Source organism: Balaenoptera ricei, chromosome 11 (genome assembly GCF_028023285.1).
Source record: "Balaenoptera ricei isolate mBalRic1 chromosome 11, mBalRic1.hap2, whole genome shotgun sequence".
In the NCBI taxonomy this organism is placed as follows: Eukaryota; Metazoa; Chordata; class Mammalia; order Artiodactyla; family Balaenopteridae; genus Balaenoptera; species Balaenoptera ricei.
The window spans coordinates 81,490,318-81,506,835 of NC_082649.1; the positions used below are offsets into that span (position 1 = coordinate 81,490,318).

Below are 16,518 nucleotides of genomic sequence, written 5' to 3' on the forward strand. Positions count from 1 at the left end.
CCCAGCTCCTTCTGTGATGGGACATCTAACTGGTTATTAATAAGATTTTAGATTATGTTCAGCCTCTTCAGCTAAGTATTTTACATAATACTTTTAAAAGAAAACTGAATTAACCAGCAAATTATTTTGATGACATTTTTGGGCAAAGTCACCAAATAATTGGCCACTCCCTGTGAAAATGTGACATAAAACTAAGGTAGAGTTTCAGGATTCTCAAGATCAAAGGTTCTTTGTAGGGGGGGCAGATAAACCCTGGAAACAGTATGCAGCATGTGGTGTGTTTTGCTTTTTCTGGGGTGAGGGACCATAGCTTCCACCAGTTCTCACTTGCTATTAAACCAGTGTCTCTTTTTCCTGGTGTCTCCTAAGCTGTCGCTTTAAGCCACGTGGCTTGCCGCTCCTCTAACTTTTCCAGGGGGAAGGCTCCCCTTGACGCGGTCCTAGAGTGAGCAGGGAACTGGCCCAGCCACAGGCATGAAGAGCATCCTTGGGCCTTCCCTTCCAGCTGGCTTAAGACCTGGAAATACTCTGCATACATTTCTTCCTTCTTTGGCTGCCGCTGTTCAAATGCCCAAAGATGCAGTTGATGCCAGGCCAGGGGAGAGCGGGGCTAGTCTGAGGTGTTTCACGCATGGATAGATGGCTAATAAATGCTGTCTGTCCAAGCTGTGGGCATTTTAGAGTATCTAACTCAGTGCTTGCACGCCCTGATCTCAGTGTGGACGAATTTAAACAAGGCTGTACGTCTGAGAAGGCAAGTGCTAAGACCCTTTCCCCTTACCAACCACAAGCAAAAGCAGCCCAGTGGCCATTTATGTGGGGGACGCAGTGGGAGACAGGTGTTGACAGATGCAAATGAGCCCCAAGTATGGTCAGGTTTTATTCAGAGGCCTCCACAGCTCTGAAAAGAACCCTTCAGTAGCTGTTAAGAGCATCCTGAAAATGCTGAGTGCCTCTGGCTTCCTTAATCCATTTCAGGCCAGAGTTGTGAAGTGTAAGAGGCTCTCACCTCCGGGGAAGGAAGAGAGGAGGGGAAGGTCTTATGGTTGACTCTCCATGCCTTGGTGCCATGTGCATGTTTCATCATGAGTGCAGATTACTTTGCTAACTTGAAAATAACCATAAAGCAAAATGAAACAATAAGAATGTGGGCTTCTTGTGTTAGTGATACACGTCGGGCCCAACCAGGGAAATGCACACATGGGCCAGGGGTGATGGAGTCTTCTTCTCCAATATGGAGCACATAGAACTCTGCAGGTGATGGAGGCCCCAGACAGAAGGCAAATCTTGCTGTGGCTTTGGCATTTTACTAGAAGCTTTTCTAGAGGGAATTCTGGTCCAGTTCCTTGGGCATCACTCCCCTTGCAGAGTCCCTTAGCATGATCCTGGTACCTGTACAAAGTCCTGTCTCCATCCCTCTAATCTTTGCCTATAGCTTGCAGAGTTTTCAACTCATGGTACACCTGAAAATTTGCAGATGTATGGAAGGCTTTTTAAAAAATTTTTCTCCCTATCTCATCTTTTGGGGGTTAATATTAAGGCTATAGTAGAGCCACAGGAGGAACATTATGCAAGTCTTAGAAAGAGACCAAAACTCTTTCAGTGTAATAACAACACACCAAAATCAGCTAAGATGAGTGACCGAGAACCAAGCCAGAAACCATGAAGAAGAGGCCCCCAGGAGGCAGACAGGTGAATGGTCCAAGGCACAGAGGCCTGAGGAGGGAGAGAGGCCAGAAAGGAAGCCTTTCCCTTCCTGAGAGTCAGGGTGTGGCCTTGTGCAGCAGCCCAGAGAACCAGAAGTTAGGGACCGACCATGCCTTTCAATGAACTAGGAAGGGTGAACGGAAGAGAAGAGAGGAGCCCCCTGGACCCACCTCCCTCCACCCGCCTTGGCATCTGAATGGGTTGGAACCTATGCATCAAACCCAAAGTCAAGGACTATTCTGAACACTCATCTGGACTTCCCATGTTCCCGGATGGGCAAGAGTAAATCTATTTCTAATGGTCCAGACCACGTCTCCCCTCCTTTCTCTGAGAACACACCAAGAACAGGTAGGGCTGGTACAGAGCAGTTTCTCACCCTCAGCACACCTGACATTGGGGCTCAGCTCTCTGTTGTGGGCCGTCCTGTACACTGCAGGAGGTTTAGCAGCACCCCTGCTCTCTACCCACCAGACGCCAGTAGCAGCCTACCTCCCCCGGCTGTGACAACCAAAACTGTCTCCAGAGGGTGCCTAATGTCCCGCAGGAGGTGAGGAGGGGAAGGCAAATTCACTGGGGTAGAGTGAAGGATGGGGAGACATAGTCAGAAAAGGCTTTAGGAACAGTTTTAGCGCAGAAACAATTCAACACCCAACAAACACATCATCTAAATGCAAGTATTCATCCCATTAAAACATGAAATTGCTGCCCTGTTGAACTCTAACGAGACGCCAGTAATAGCAAGCACCTTTGCTATGAGCCCAGATACTTTCCTTTCACATCTCTAAATTCTTTGGGGCAAATGACAACTAGTGTTGATGTTACAGGTCTTTCAGTATTTGAAAATATTATGAGGTTTGAAAATATAATCATGTGACTGTTACTACTGGTTTATGAATAATAAAAAGTGTCTAGGTAGGCATTGTATACAGGAGGAGATAAGGAAAAATAGACACTTGAGATTCCTTGGATATTATGGAAAACTATTTCATTCCTCTGGATCAGAGGTTGTTAAATGGGCAACCCACATCTGGCCCACAAAAGTGTTTGGTTCGACCCACACAATGTTTTAAATAAATAATTTGAGTCCGCATTTTAAGATTAGGAGATAGCACATAAAAGTCCAAAGTTTTGTCCTCTCTTGAAACATCAGGTTTGGTTACACTGCATGGCCTCTGTTGGAGTGGAAAAGAGCCTGTTCCCCTTACACATCACGTGCTAGTTAGTCACAGTCTCCACCATTCCCTATTGCCTCCCTGATGCTAAGACATTTTCGTGTCATACTTAACTTTCTTCAGGCACCTACAGGAAACATATGAATTTGCAGTGTCTGTAAGAATTCCTTTCTAATCATACTATTAGGACATTAAAGGGAATCACAGAACTTAGAGTGGAGAGGAGCGTGGATACCATCTTATGCACCTCCCCCACGCTGCACCTGTAGGACTCTGGCCCAGGAAGGCCGAGGGACTTGTTTGAGGGCTCTCAGTTCTCAGGGATAGAACTGGCAGGTGGGTGTGAGTCTCCCACATTCCTGCCCTCATCACTCTGTTGCCCTCAGGCCATCGCTGACCTGAAGGCAGATCCAGAACCCCCAGGACTGTACCTCTGACCATTCTCCTGTGATCCAGACATACTCGCAGGGCTGCAAGCCACAGCTCTCGCGATCCACAGGCCGTGTGCTCATGTCACAGTGCATGCCGTGAACCTCGTCACCTTTGTCCTCACCCACACACACCACCTTGCGGTACCTGGAGCCTTTGCCACAAGTCTTGGTGCACTGTTAAAGACAGACAAAACAGGTGGTGACATGGAAAGATAATAGATGGTTTCTTATATCCTGTTACCATAATAATTTATTTTCCTTTCTATATACTCTTTAAGATTGCGAGATCTCTGAGGGTACGCATTACTAGAGAATTCATTATTTTACCCCCATTACTTAACAGTGTAACATAGAAGAACAAAGCTGACTACATATTGGATTTATTCCTTTAGCCCTAACCCTTGTTTTCTGTTGCCTGTGCTTAGTCGTGCTGGCTCTGCACCTTTTGTAAAAGAATGTTGCCTACAGCCTGAAATATACAGGACAGTCTATTCTCAAGGCTCTGGCCTTTAAAGTATAAGTATAAAAGAAGCCTGAATTCTAACTCTGGTAAGAGGGTTGACTTTGGGACACTAGTCCACCAACTTCTCCGTCTGCTGGCTTTGTGAATAAAATTGCTATTCCTTGCCCCAACACCTTGTCTCTCAACTGGCCTGTCATGCAGTGAGCAGCATGAACTTGAACTCGGTAACAACAACACTGTTCCTGTCACAGCGATCAGCATTCAATAAGTGGCTGTGTGAGTGAAGCAGTGAAAGTGTGAATGAGTGAATTTCAGGTTTGGAAAGGACCTTAAGGCCTGACTACTTCACCCATTCAAACAAACACTGAATCTCTTTAAAACTTATGGCCAAATGGTGTCAAAATACCTCTAGAGTCAGGGAAGTTATTCCCAGTCCAGGTGGCCCATTTCATCTTATAACATGGAACTGAAGCCTGTCTCTTTGCCAAATCCAGCCTCTTGTCCTACTTGTCGATTCCAAGGGAGCATACAGAACAAATCTTGTTTCTCACAAATAACCCCCTTCAGGGACTTGAGGAGAGATTTCCTGTGGCCCCTATAGCCTTTTCTTCTCCAGGGTGAACTGCTCTCACCCCTTGATCATTTGGCCAATATTCACCAAGTTCCTAAGAAGTGTCAGGCCCCGTGATGGGTCTGGATGAACAGGAGCAGATACAAATAGCACAAGCCCTGCCCTCAGAGAGGAGCTGTATTTTAGTAGCAAAGACGGACGTTAAAGATATAGACAGCTAGGCAGCAAGATTTAGCCATTGCTATAACTTCCATTTTTCAGATGAATAAACTGGGACTTAGCCTAAAGAACTGATTCCTGGTTATCCATCTCTTTGTCAGGTGAATGGGATAGATGTTTTTTTATTCCCATAAACCAAGTGGAGAAAATAGAGCAAGTGGTATGTTTCATTCTAGGATGATCTCTGTGCTGACCACCAATTTCTTATCTTTTTTGCTTTCACCAACAGAAGACCCCACTGTAGAAGTTTCACCTTAGTTATCTGTGTTGTTAAAGTTCTCCCAAAGCCTGTCCTATCTGAAGCACCTGTGTCACCCAACATTTCAAGACTCCAGATTACATAGGAAAGTCACTGTAACCAACCTGTGTCAAGGACAGCTTAGGTTTCCTTTAACCAGGGATTACAGACTCTGTTGCCCCTGGGCCTTATCCACCCACCGTGAGCTGCCATTGTTGTTCACATAATGTCTCTTAAACGTCTCCCTTCTAGTCTTTTTAGGGAGGGTCTTAGACCCCACCTCTTTTTTGTCTCTCACAAGCCTCCTTCTCTTTTATTACCCAAAGCATCCCAAAGGCATTTGAGTTTAGAATCCAGCATGACTCAGAAATGTCTTTCCTGATATACTTCTTGCCTTTCTTTTTCTTTCTTTCTTTCCTTTTTTTTTTGGTAGCAAAATACACGTAACATAAAATTCACCATTTTAACCATTTTAAAGTGTACAATTCAGGGGCATGTTGTCACTGGTCATGCTGTGCAATCGTCATCACTATCTAGTTCCAGAACATTTCATCACCCCAAAAGGGAACCCTGTACCCATTAAGCAGTCACTCCCCATTTCCCCTTCCTCCCAGTCTGTGACGACCACCAATCTGCTTTCTGTCTCTATGGATTTGCCTGTTCTGGGTATTTCATAGAAATGGAATCATCCAGTATGTGGCCTTTTGTGTCTGGGTTCTTTCATTTAGCATAATGCTTTCAAGGTCTTGCCACCTTGGATCAGTACTTCGTTCCTTTTCATGGCTGAAGAGTCCATTGTATGAATATACCGCATTTTGTTTATTCAAATGTTAATGGACATTTGGGTTGTTGCCCTCTTTTGGCTATTATGAAGAGTGCTGCTATGCACATTCATATGCAAATTTGAACACCTGATTTCAATTCTTTCGGGTATATCCTTAGGAGTGGAAATGCTGGGTCATCTGGTATAACCATGTCTTTTGTGAGATGCTTTGTTCTTTCAGAAAGTAGTAGGGCTACTATGTATGTGGTTGTGTCCTGGTAGCTCCTTATCATTCGCAAATTTAATTCAAAACTTCTGCTGCTTGGAAGCAAATCTCTACATCTAGAGTATGGAATCATTTATAATTTTTCTGGGGCACAAATATGAATAGAAAACAGTGTGAGATGAGCACAGAGGAGCAGATCCCTTCCCACCCGTGCAGGAGCCTGGCTGAGCTCAGTGTCTAGCTCAGCTCTGACTCAGCAGTTCTGGGGGTTTCTCTTCCCCTGGAGGATGCTGGGAACCATCCTGAAAGAATAATGTTTTTGTTTCTTCATTAAAAAAAGCCAAATGAGGCCCTGAATGTTACAAAACAAAACAATGGTTAATCTGTGATGTGTAGATCTATGCAGAAGACATACTTAACTCCCCATAGAAAAAGTAATTCCTTAGAAAATCAGGACTTAGGTGACTCAGAGAAGATCATGATTATTGAGCAGCCGACCTGGACTAAACCTTCCAGTGTCCTCTTTCATTTTCACTAATCCTTAGGGCTTTAATCTGTAGCAATAAGTAACAGTTTAGAGCAGAAAGCCAGGACTGCTAAATACTTTCTGCTTGTTAGGTGTTTTTCCCTTGGTCTTAAATAATGGTTAACTACCATAAAAACTATTTTGCCAGTGGTGGCAAAGGGCATTGGGAGGCCTTACTTTGAATATAACTTTTAGAAAAATTAAACTAAGTAAATAAGTGACTTGCCCAGTGGTTTGGAATGAGTCAATAGCAGCTTTGAAAATCACTTAGCATGGCTTTTCTCCTGGAGTTTTAAATCCTAACCAGAGCACAGGGGCTGGGTAATCAGAAAGCAAATCCAGCCCATACTATAGGATTTTATCAGCTTTCAGTAATATCACTTCTCCCACCCACCTAGGATTTATGACTCCTTCCTCTGTCCTGGAATATGATCTGGAGTGTTCTGAAAAACAGCTGGAGAAGCTCAACTCAGCTTATTTTAATTTCCAAAAGATTTTTCTCCAATTTCATTACAGATTTTAGAAAAAACTATACCAAGTATGGAAGTCACACCACCAGCATCTCTGAAATTCAGCACACCTGTAATTCAGAAAGCAAATATCACAGCCCTGGGTTAACTTGGGTAACTTGCCCATTGTCCCATGGGCTACGTGTGCCTGTAAATGTGCTAAAACTAACAGGGGAAAATAAGTTTTTAATTTTGAGGGTGAGGAAGATCTAAAATAAAATATTTTATTTAGCTAGGTTGGTTGGCCACAGGGTAATGGTCTAAAAAGGGTCACTTAATGCAATGGGTAGAAACTGTCTTTCCTTAAAGACTGCAACCAAGTTGCTTTACATTTTTTTGGTGAGACGCACTAACCATGGAGGGAAGAAAATCGCTCTTCATATTCACCTGCTCAACCTTTAAGGTTGTTGATTTTCTCCATGGATTAAAGAATGTGTTGCTTCCTTACTAGGGCCAGGCTATCATTGTCGGATAGTGTGTGGACAACCAAGTCAAAGAACAAATGGGGAGCCTGACAGCATAGCGTTCTGGAAGTGCTACACAGAGGCTTTGGCTAAAAGGAACAGGAAGTGCAAATCAATTCATCTAACATTGCTCTAAATTATAAAAAGAAAAAGCAACCTTCAAACTACCAATGGGACTTGCAAGGGAAAAAGGCAGAAATAATACTATGGAGACATTTTGTAACTTTAAAGTCATTCACTCATTCAACCAATACAAGCACATCTCAGAGACACTGCGGGTTTGGTTCCAGACCACCGCCATAAAGGGAATATCGCAATAAAGCGAGTCACATGAATTGCTTGGTTTTCCAAGGCATATAAAAGTTATATTTACACTATAATCTACTGACTATGCAATAGCATGTCTAAAAAAATGTACATAATTTAAAAATACTTTCTTGCTAAAAAAGCTAACCATCACCTTAGCCTTCAGCAAGTCCTAGTAGTGACATCAAAGATCACTGATCACAGGTCACCATAACAAATATAATAGAGAAAAACTGAAATATTGCGAGAATTACCAAAATGTGACACAAAGTGAGGAAATGTTGTTGGAAAAAATGGCAGCAACAGACTTGCTCAATGCAGAGTTGCCACAAACCTTCAATTTGTAAAAAAAAAAAACAAACAAAAAACACCACAGTACCTGCAAAGTGCAATAAAGTGAAGTACAATAAAACGAGGTCTGCCTATTTGCAATGGGCCAAGTTCTGTGCTGAGCATGGGGTTACAGCCCTGACATCTTCCTACTCACCTTCTCTCTCTCTCTTATGACACCCGGGGTGGCTGTTCCTCCCAGCTGGGGGTTCATGTGTCAAGGTAGTCGGCTAACTGGTGACCCCTGGGGTTTAGCACTCAGGGCCGCCTTGTATGGCTGTTGTGAGCAGGTATGAGTTTCATAACAGAGAGTGTAATGGAGGTGGAAGCCATCAGGGTATCTGCAGCTGTGACAGCGAGAAAAGAGGAAGGACCAGGGGTGGGAATTCCCACAACGCTGAAGGCGGTGCACGGGTAGTGGTGGAAGGGGAGGAGCTGAGGTAATGTGGCACACGGGAGATGGGGGGCACTCTCTGGACGGGCTCAGCACGCGTTGTTGGAGGTGGATGTCATGGGGAGGCGGGGCAGGGAAATGATGACAGCAGTTGGGGGTCCTTAGAGCCTTCGGTTTGAGATGGGGATTTCAGAAGGTGGGCAGAGGCCAGGTCACAGAGGGCCTTGTAAATGTCTTACGCTGCTTAGGAGAAAATCCAAACTCTTGCCCTGGCTTGCAGAACACGTCATAACCTGGGTGCTCCTGCAGGTCCAACCTCACTTCAGCCTTGCTGTCCCTTTGCTGACTCTGCTCCCAACGTGCTGTGCTTTTGTCCACAAACATGCTGGGCTCTGTCCTCCCTCTCCCTTCTACCTAGAATCACCTCCTTCTGCCCTTTATCACCAGCCACCCTAGGGAAGGTGGGACTAGCCTATCATTCTCTGTCTCTACCTCAGCACCTTGTTGTTGCTGTTTTCCATCACAGCACTTTTCACAATTGGCAATTTCATATAACACATCTGTTTGCTTGTCCTCTGTCTCTTTCACTTGATAATCAATCCCACCATAGCAATTTCACATTTTCTATTGCATCCCTAATGCCTAGTGCCTGGCACTTTGCAGGTGCTCGACAAAGATTTGTTGAATAAATTAATGAGGGAATGAGTGATAAAGAGTTAATATCTGGCCCTTGTTCACACATCAAAACCCAATCACTCCCTACTGTAAACTTCATAAAATCTTTGTAACCAACTGACCTGAAGCTCATTACTAATTTTTCTGTGCTAAGAAGATGAACTTGGGAATCATTCTACAGCTGATCTCAATAAAAATTTTTAGAATCCAAATATGTACTAGAGTGGTCCAAGTCCCTGCACTGGGTCAAAGAGCCATGGGCTGGGCAGTTCTACAAAGGCCAGAAAGATCCAAGCACAGCTTGTCCATGGCAATGTGACAATAAAGTAAAACAGCTGTTCTTACAGGGAAAACAGTTTGTTTGTTCTAAAAGACATTGTAGAGTGCTGTGATTCTAAATACTTAAAGAAGAAAGGCCATCAATTAGCAGGCTTTGTTCTATAATGCCTTTCTTTTTCCTTCCCTCCCTTCCTCCCTCTCTCCTTCCTTCCTTCCCTCTCTCCACCCATTATTTTGTCCCTCCATTCATTCATAAATTCATTCATTCACCAAGTGTCTTCAATGCTGTAGGTACTGTGCTAAATGCTGGGGGAAACTCTGGTGAACAAGCTTTCTGACCTCCAACAGCTGATAACCTAGACAAGAAAAACAGGCAACAACAATTCAGAGTGCTAGCTGCTGAAGCAGAATATTTTCAGGGTGATAGAGCTGAGAGAAGGGACATCTGACTCAGTCATTTGAGGGGAGGTGTGATTTTTCAAGGGCTTCTGAAAGGATGTGACATCTTGATTCAGGCCTGAAGGATGAGCAAGAGTCACTGATGTGAGGGAAGGTGCAGGGCAGCCACTTTGTGACACAGAGGTACTAGGGAGGAAAGAGAGTATTCTGGGTAAAGGTAAAAAAAGAATATTTGCAAGAACTGGGAGATTTACTCCTTAAAACAAAGAGATGCATAACCCACATACTCACAATTCAAGTTGGATCAAAAGACCTCTGCAGCTATAAGTAAATTCATAGTCAGATTATAATAATATCAATAAGTTTTTTATGATAGTAATTTTCAAAAGAATTAAAAGGTCATGTATTTTTTTAAACTCAGTCTCATGAGCATAATAATTCTAAATGAGTAAAACTGAGCAGTAAAAAGCTAAATAACTAGCCCAAAGTTGGTGGGTGATCTTAAAAGCCCAACATTGTGATATGTGGATAAGCTGAAGTGCTGGTCATCATCTGAATCCTCCATCAGGAGTCCACTGTACCAGAGAGAACTACCATTTGTGGAAGGCCTAAGATATACTAGGCACTGCACTGAATCCCTCACTTAATCTCACTTAATCCTCACTATGACATTCAGCAAAGTCTGCCATACAATTCCCATTTTTCAGATGAGCTAACTGGAGCCCAGAGATTTGCGGTCAATTTCCCAGAGTCACACATTGAATGGTCTTTTGTTTACAACACGCTGCTTTTAGGGCATAAACAAATGGGACATGAATGTCTGGAAAGAGCATTTTCCTGTTCTCTAATAATTTTTCTCTGCGTCTGAAAGTCCAGGCTCTATCTTATGATATCATGAATGAACACTGATGTTCCTTCCCCTGCACAGTCAACAGGCCCCTCAATGAACAAAAAAGGTCCACTGAAGTACTCCATCAAGACTCCCCACCAACCTCATGGCTTAAGGTCTGATCGTCAACCAACTAGACCAAGAATTTCATCTTCAGAAGGGGGTGGGGGTAAGTCACCAGTACAGAGAATTATACTTTGATGCCAACTCTGCTGAAACAGTCTGGCCAAGCCAATAAAAATAGAAGAATGCACCTCAGGTGCATGTCGACATGGGAAGCAGTGGAATATAAAGATTCAGAGCATGTGTTCCAGAGGTCAGGCTGCTGGGCTTCAAATCCCAGCCTTATTACCTAGTGATTCCATGAACCTGGGTGAATTAACCTAGCTAAGCCTCAAGCTGCCTCATCTTTAAGTGAGGATAAAAATTTAACTATGACATCAGAGAGTTATGGAAAGGTTAAATGAGGTCCTCCATATAAAAATATTCAACATAGTGCTTGGTCCATAGCTTAATAAACAATGAGATGTATTATTTTTATTATCATAGTATCAGGGCCACTGCACTGTACAACTCTAGAGGATGCCCCTCACATTGTAGCCTACGGGAATGGTACCCCTGGGGTTGTGCAGTGTACAACCTGTGTGACTGTGTATAACATCCCTGATGATCATGCTACTGTGGGTTATGTGGAACTTGTGCTTCTCTAGGTGGACACTTGGATTATTTCTCATGAAGAGGAGGGTGCCATGTGCTATGTGCCTGGTGTGAAATACATCTTGCCAACAAACAGGTGGGTTTTTAATAGTGTCCAAGGGGGAAGCAAAAGGGAAAAATGCACACTCAAAAAGCAAGCAACAGCTCTGAGTTAGTTGTAAAGAAGGGCTAAGAAGAAGAAAACCTCCCATAAAGGGGTGGGGTGGGAGTCTCCAGCATCCGATTCACTGGGCTCTGAGACTGCCCTGGCATCTCACTGACATCAGCTCAAGGTGTCACTAGATGAGGGGAAGAAAGTCAAGACATGTGCATGCACAAAGCGCGTATCAGGTGAAATGGTAGCAGAGTGAGTGAGTACAGAGAATGGAGGTGAAGGCTGATTAAGGGGAGCCTGAAGGGTGCTGTACTATCAAGTGACCACCCAATGTACTGTTTAACAAGGATGCTTTTGATCATGGCAGTAGGGGCAATTAATAATTACACCAGGCCTACCCCATGCATAAACCAGGACCGCTGTAGGCAAACAGGACCAGGGGCAAATATGAAGATGGTTGCCCAGCTGCTAGCAACATTCCCTAGAAGCCTTGTGGATGTGGGGACGTTTGGAGAGGACTACCAGCATGCTTTGCACATGAGGAACAACGGGTTCTAATGGGGCTTCTCCCTCCCCCATCCAGCTGCCCTGCACCTCCCTTTGGCCAATTCAGTGTCACGTGAGGGCCTCCCACAGTCCTCCAACCTCCCTCACCACCCAGGTCCACTGGCCTCAAACTCTCCACTTCGGGTTCAGGCAGATGAGAAAGCATGTTGGCAGGAGGGCAACTATCGGATCCACTTTTCTTGCTGCTCGTCTCTGGTCAGCTTCTAAATTTAGCCACAGCTCAGGCTATCTTAGTAGGTCTTCTGTTCTTATATGGAGCTTGAGAGCAATATTTGAGGAGGGATTTAGAAAGATCGATCTGCATGGCACAGACAAAGATGTAAATTTCTAGGCACATTTCAGATGCTCAGAGAAGAGGATTTCCTCAGTGCATATCTGGCAAGGTTTCTAGTCTTTGGGATTCAGAAGGAATTGTCAATGGAGCTTGCATTTTCCCAACTGGCTCTAGCACTTTTAAAAGCTGGCTAAAGCATCAGCTGTCAGCTGAGATTCATTTCTGAACACTCTCTTACCCTGTGCTCCTTGGAGCAGTCACACAGGGTTGAGTTTGGCAGGACATGAAGATGGAGAGGGAGGGAGGGAGCAGGCAGCGGTAGGTCTGAAGCAAGAATTACAAAGAGAATCAAGTGGTAACACACAGGCAGAGAGGGACGAAGACACCTCTTCTTCCTCCTCTATCTGACTCTGTCAATCCCCAAACCACTCGATTATTTCTAATTTTCTCAGAACAACTTTGCACACTTATCATTATTCCCACTTTACAAAAGGCAAACTCACAGTTCAGAAAATAAAGCATCCTTGTTTCTAAGTCACACAGCTGAAATGTGGCAGTGCTGGTATATGAACCGCGTCTGTAAAACTTTACAGCCTCTGGGGGTTCCCGATAACTTGTGTGGCTCAAGTACAATTAATTTGAAATGTAACTGCTTTAGCTATTCCTCCCTGCCACAGTCCAGTGGAAGTAAAAACAAACAAAAAAAAAACCCCAAACTTTAGAAGGAAAATGAGCAAAAAAAAAAATTGAGTAGACAGAGAGGGTGAGAGTCCTAAAGAAAAGAGATAACTGAAAACAATGGAACTATTCCATCAGGAGGGTGAAGGAGAGGGAAGAACAGAGCTGGAAGGCTGAATACCCCACAAGGGTTAAGAATGCAGTTGTAAGAAAACAAACCCCATTTAAAATTGCATCAAAAAGAATAAAATACCTAGGAATAAATTTAACCAAGGAGGTGAAAGATCTGTACATCGAAAACTACCAGACACTGATAAAAGAAACTGAAGAAGACCGAAATAAATGGAAAGATCTTCTGTGCTCATAGACGAGAAGATTAATATTGCTAAAAGGTCCATACTGAGGCTCCGGCTTCGGAGGTCAGATCCCAGGGAGAGGACTGGGGTTGTCTGCGTGAACACAGCCTGAAGGGGGCTAGTGCACCACAGCTAGCCAGGAGGGAGTCCGGGAAAAAGTCTGGACCTGCCTAAGAGACAAGAGACCATTGTTTCGGGGTGCCCGAGGAGAAGGGATTCAGAGCGCCTCCTAAACGAGCTCCAGAGACAGACACAAGCCGTCACTATCAGCGTGGACACCAGAGACGGGCATGAGACGCTAAGGCTGCTGCTGCCGCCACCAAGAAGCCCGTGTGCGAGCACAGGTCACTCTCCACACCGCCCCTCCCGGGAGCCTGTGCAGCCCGCCACTGCCAGCGTCCCTTGATCCGGGGACAACTTCCCTGGGAGAACGCACGGCGCGCCTCAGGCTGGTGCAACGTCACGCCGGCCTCTGCCACCGCAGGCTCGCCCCGCATCCGTACCCCTCCCTCGCCCCCGCCTGAGTGAGCCAGAGCCCCCTAATCAGCTGCTCCTTTAACCCCGTCCTGTCTGAGCGGGGAACAGACGGCCTCAGGCAACCTACATGCAGAGGCAGGGCCAAATCCAAAGCTGACCCCCAGGAGCTGTGAGAACAAACAAGAGAAAGGGAAATCTCTCCCAGCAGCCTCAGGAGCAGCGGATTAAATCTCCACAATCAACTTGATGTACCCTGCATCTGTGGAATACTGAACAGACAATGAATCATCCCAAAATTGAGGCGGTGGATTTTGGGAGCAATTGTAGACTTGGGGTTTGCTTTCTGCATCTAATTTGTTTCTGGTTTTATGTTTATCTTGGTTTAGCATTTAGAGCTTGTTATCATTGGTAGATTTGTTTATTGATTTGGTTGCTCTCTTCCTTTATATATATATATATATATATATATATATATATATATATATATATGTTTTTCCTTTTTCTCTTTTTGTGAATGTGTATGTGTATGCTTCTTTGTGTGATTTTGTCTGTATAGCTTTGCTTTTACCATTTGGCCTAGGTTTCTGTCTGTTTTTTTTTGTATACTTTTTAGCGCTTGTTACGACTGGTGGATTTGTTTTTTGGTTTGGTTGCCCTTTCCTTCCTTTCTTCCTTCCTTCCTTCTTCCATCCTTTCCTTCTTTTCTTTTTCCTCCTTTTTATTACTTTAAAATTTTTTTATTTTTAATATTTTTTATTTTAATAACTTTAATTAATTAATTAATTTATTTATTTATTTATTTCTCCCTTTTCTTCTGAGCCATGTGGCCGACAGGGTCTTCGTGCTCCGGCCAGGTGTCAGGCCTGTGCCTCTGAGGTGGGAGAGCCAAGTTCAGGACATTGCTCCACTAGAGACCTCCTGGCTCCACGTAATATCAAACGGCGAAAGCTCTCCCAGAGATCTCCATCTCAATGCTAAGACCCAGCTCCACTCAACAACCAGCAAGCTACAGTGATGGACACCCTATGCCAAACAACTAGCAAGACAGGAACACAACCCGACCCATTAGCAGAGAGGCTGCCTAAAATAATAATAAGGTCACAGACACCCCAAAACACACCACCAGACGTGGACCTGCCCACCAGAAAGACAAGATCCAGCCTCATCCACCAGAACACAGGCACCAGTCCCCTCCCCCAGGAAGCCTACACAACCCACTGAACCAACCTTACCCACGGGGGGCAGACAACAAAAACAACGGGAACTACGAACCTGCAGCCTGCAAAAAGGAGACCCCAAACACAGTAAGTTAAGCAAAATGAGAAGACAGAGAAACACACAGCACATGAAGGAGCAAGGTAAAAACCCACCAGACCAAACAAATGAAGAGGAAATAGGCAGTCTACCTGAAAAAGAATTCAGAGTAATGATAGTAAAGATGATCCAAAATCTTGGAAATAGAATGGAGAAAATACAAGAAACGTTTAACATGGACCTAGAAGAACTAAAGAGCAAACAAACAATGATGAACAACACAATAAATGAAATTAAAAATTCTCTAGAAGGAATCAATAGCAGAATAACTGAGGCAGATAAGTGACCTGGAAGATAAAATAGTGGAAATAACTACCGCAGAGCAGAATAAAGAAAAAAGAACGAAAAGAATTGAGGACAGTCTCAGAGACCTCTGGGACAACATTAAACACACCAACATTCGAAATATAGGGGTCCCAGAAGAAGAAGAGAAAAATAAAGGGACTGAGAAAATATTTGAAGAGATTATAGTTGAAAACTTCCCTAATATGGGAAAGGAAATAGTCAGTCAAGTCCAGGAAGCACAGAGAGTCCCATACAGGATAAATCCAAGGAGAAACACGCTGAGACACATATTAATCAAACTATCAAAAATTAAATACAAAGAAAAAATATTAAAAGCAGCTGGGGAAAAACAACAAATAACATACAAGGGAATCCCCATAAGGTTAACAGTTTATCTTTCAGCAGAAACTCTGTAAGCCAGAAGGGAGTGGCAGGACATATTTAAAGGGATGAAAGGGAAGAACCTACAACCAAGATGACTCTACCCAGCAAGGATCTCATTCAGATTCGACGGAGAAGTTAAAACCTTTACAGACAAGCAAAAGCTAAGAGAATTCAGCACCACCAAACCAGCTTTACAACAAATGCTAAAAGAACTTTTCTAGACAGGAAGCACAAGAGAAGGAAAAGACCTAAAATAACAAACTCAAAACAATTAAGAAAATGGTAATAGGAACATACATATCGATAAGTACCTTAAATGAAAATGGATTAAACGCTCCCACTAAAAGACAAAGACTGGCTAAATGGATACAAAAACAAGACCCATATATATGCTGTCTACAAGAGACCCACTTCAGACCTAGGGACACATATAGACTGAAAGTGAGGGGATGGAAAAAGATATTCCATGCAAGTGGAAATCACAAGAAAGCTGGAGTAGCAATTCTCATATCAGACAAAATAGACTTTAAAATAAAGACTATTAGAAGAGACAAAGGACACTATATAATGATCAAGGGATTGATCCAAGAAGAAGATATAACAATTGTAAATATTTATGGACCCAACATAGGAGCACCTCAATACATAAGGCAAAGGCTAATAGCCATAAGGGGAAACTGACAGTAACACAATCACAGGAGGGACGTTAACACCCCACTTTCACCAATGGACAGATCATCCAAAATGAAAATAAATGAGGAAACACAAGCTTTAAATGATACATTAAACAAGATGCACTTAACTGATATTT

The 16,518-nt window shown here is 43.7% G+C and overlaps 1 protein-coding gene across 3 annotated transcripts in view; it reads right to left on the minus strand.

Moving 5' to 3' along the window:
• The window catches only part of ADAMTS9 (ADAM metallopeptidase with thrombospondin type 1 motif 9), a 170,737-nt gene that overhangs the window by 24,500 nt on the left and 129,719 nt on the right, over positions 1 to 16,518 (minus strand). For all 3 annotated transcript variants that reach the window (XM_059940130.1, XM_059940129.1, XM_059940131.1), the window contains one exon: positions 3,311 to 3,484. In XM_059940130.1, coding sequence (XP_059796113.1) covers positions 3,311 to 3,484 — 174 coding nt within the window. The remainder of the gene's footprint in view (positions 1 to 3,310; positions 3,485 to 16,518) is intronic.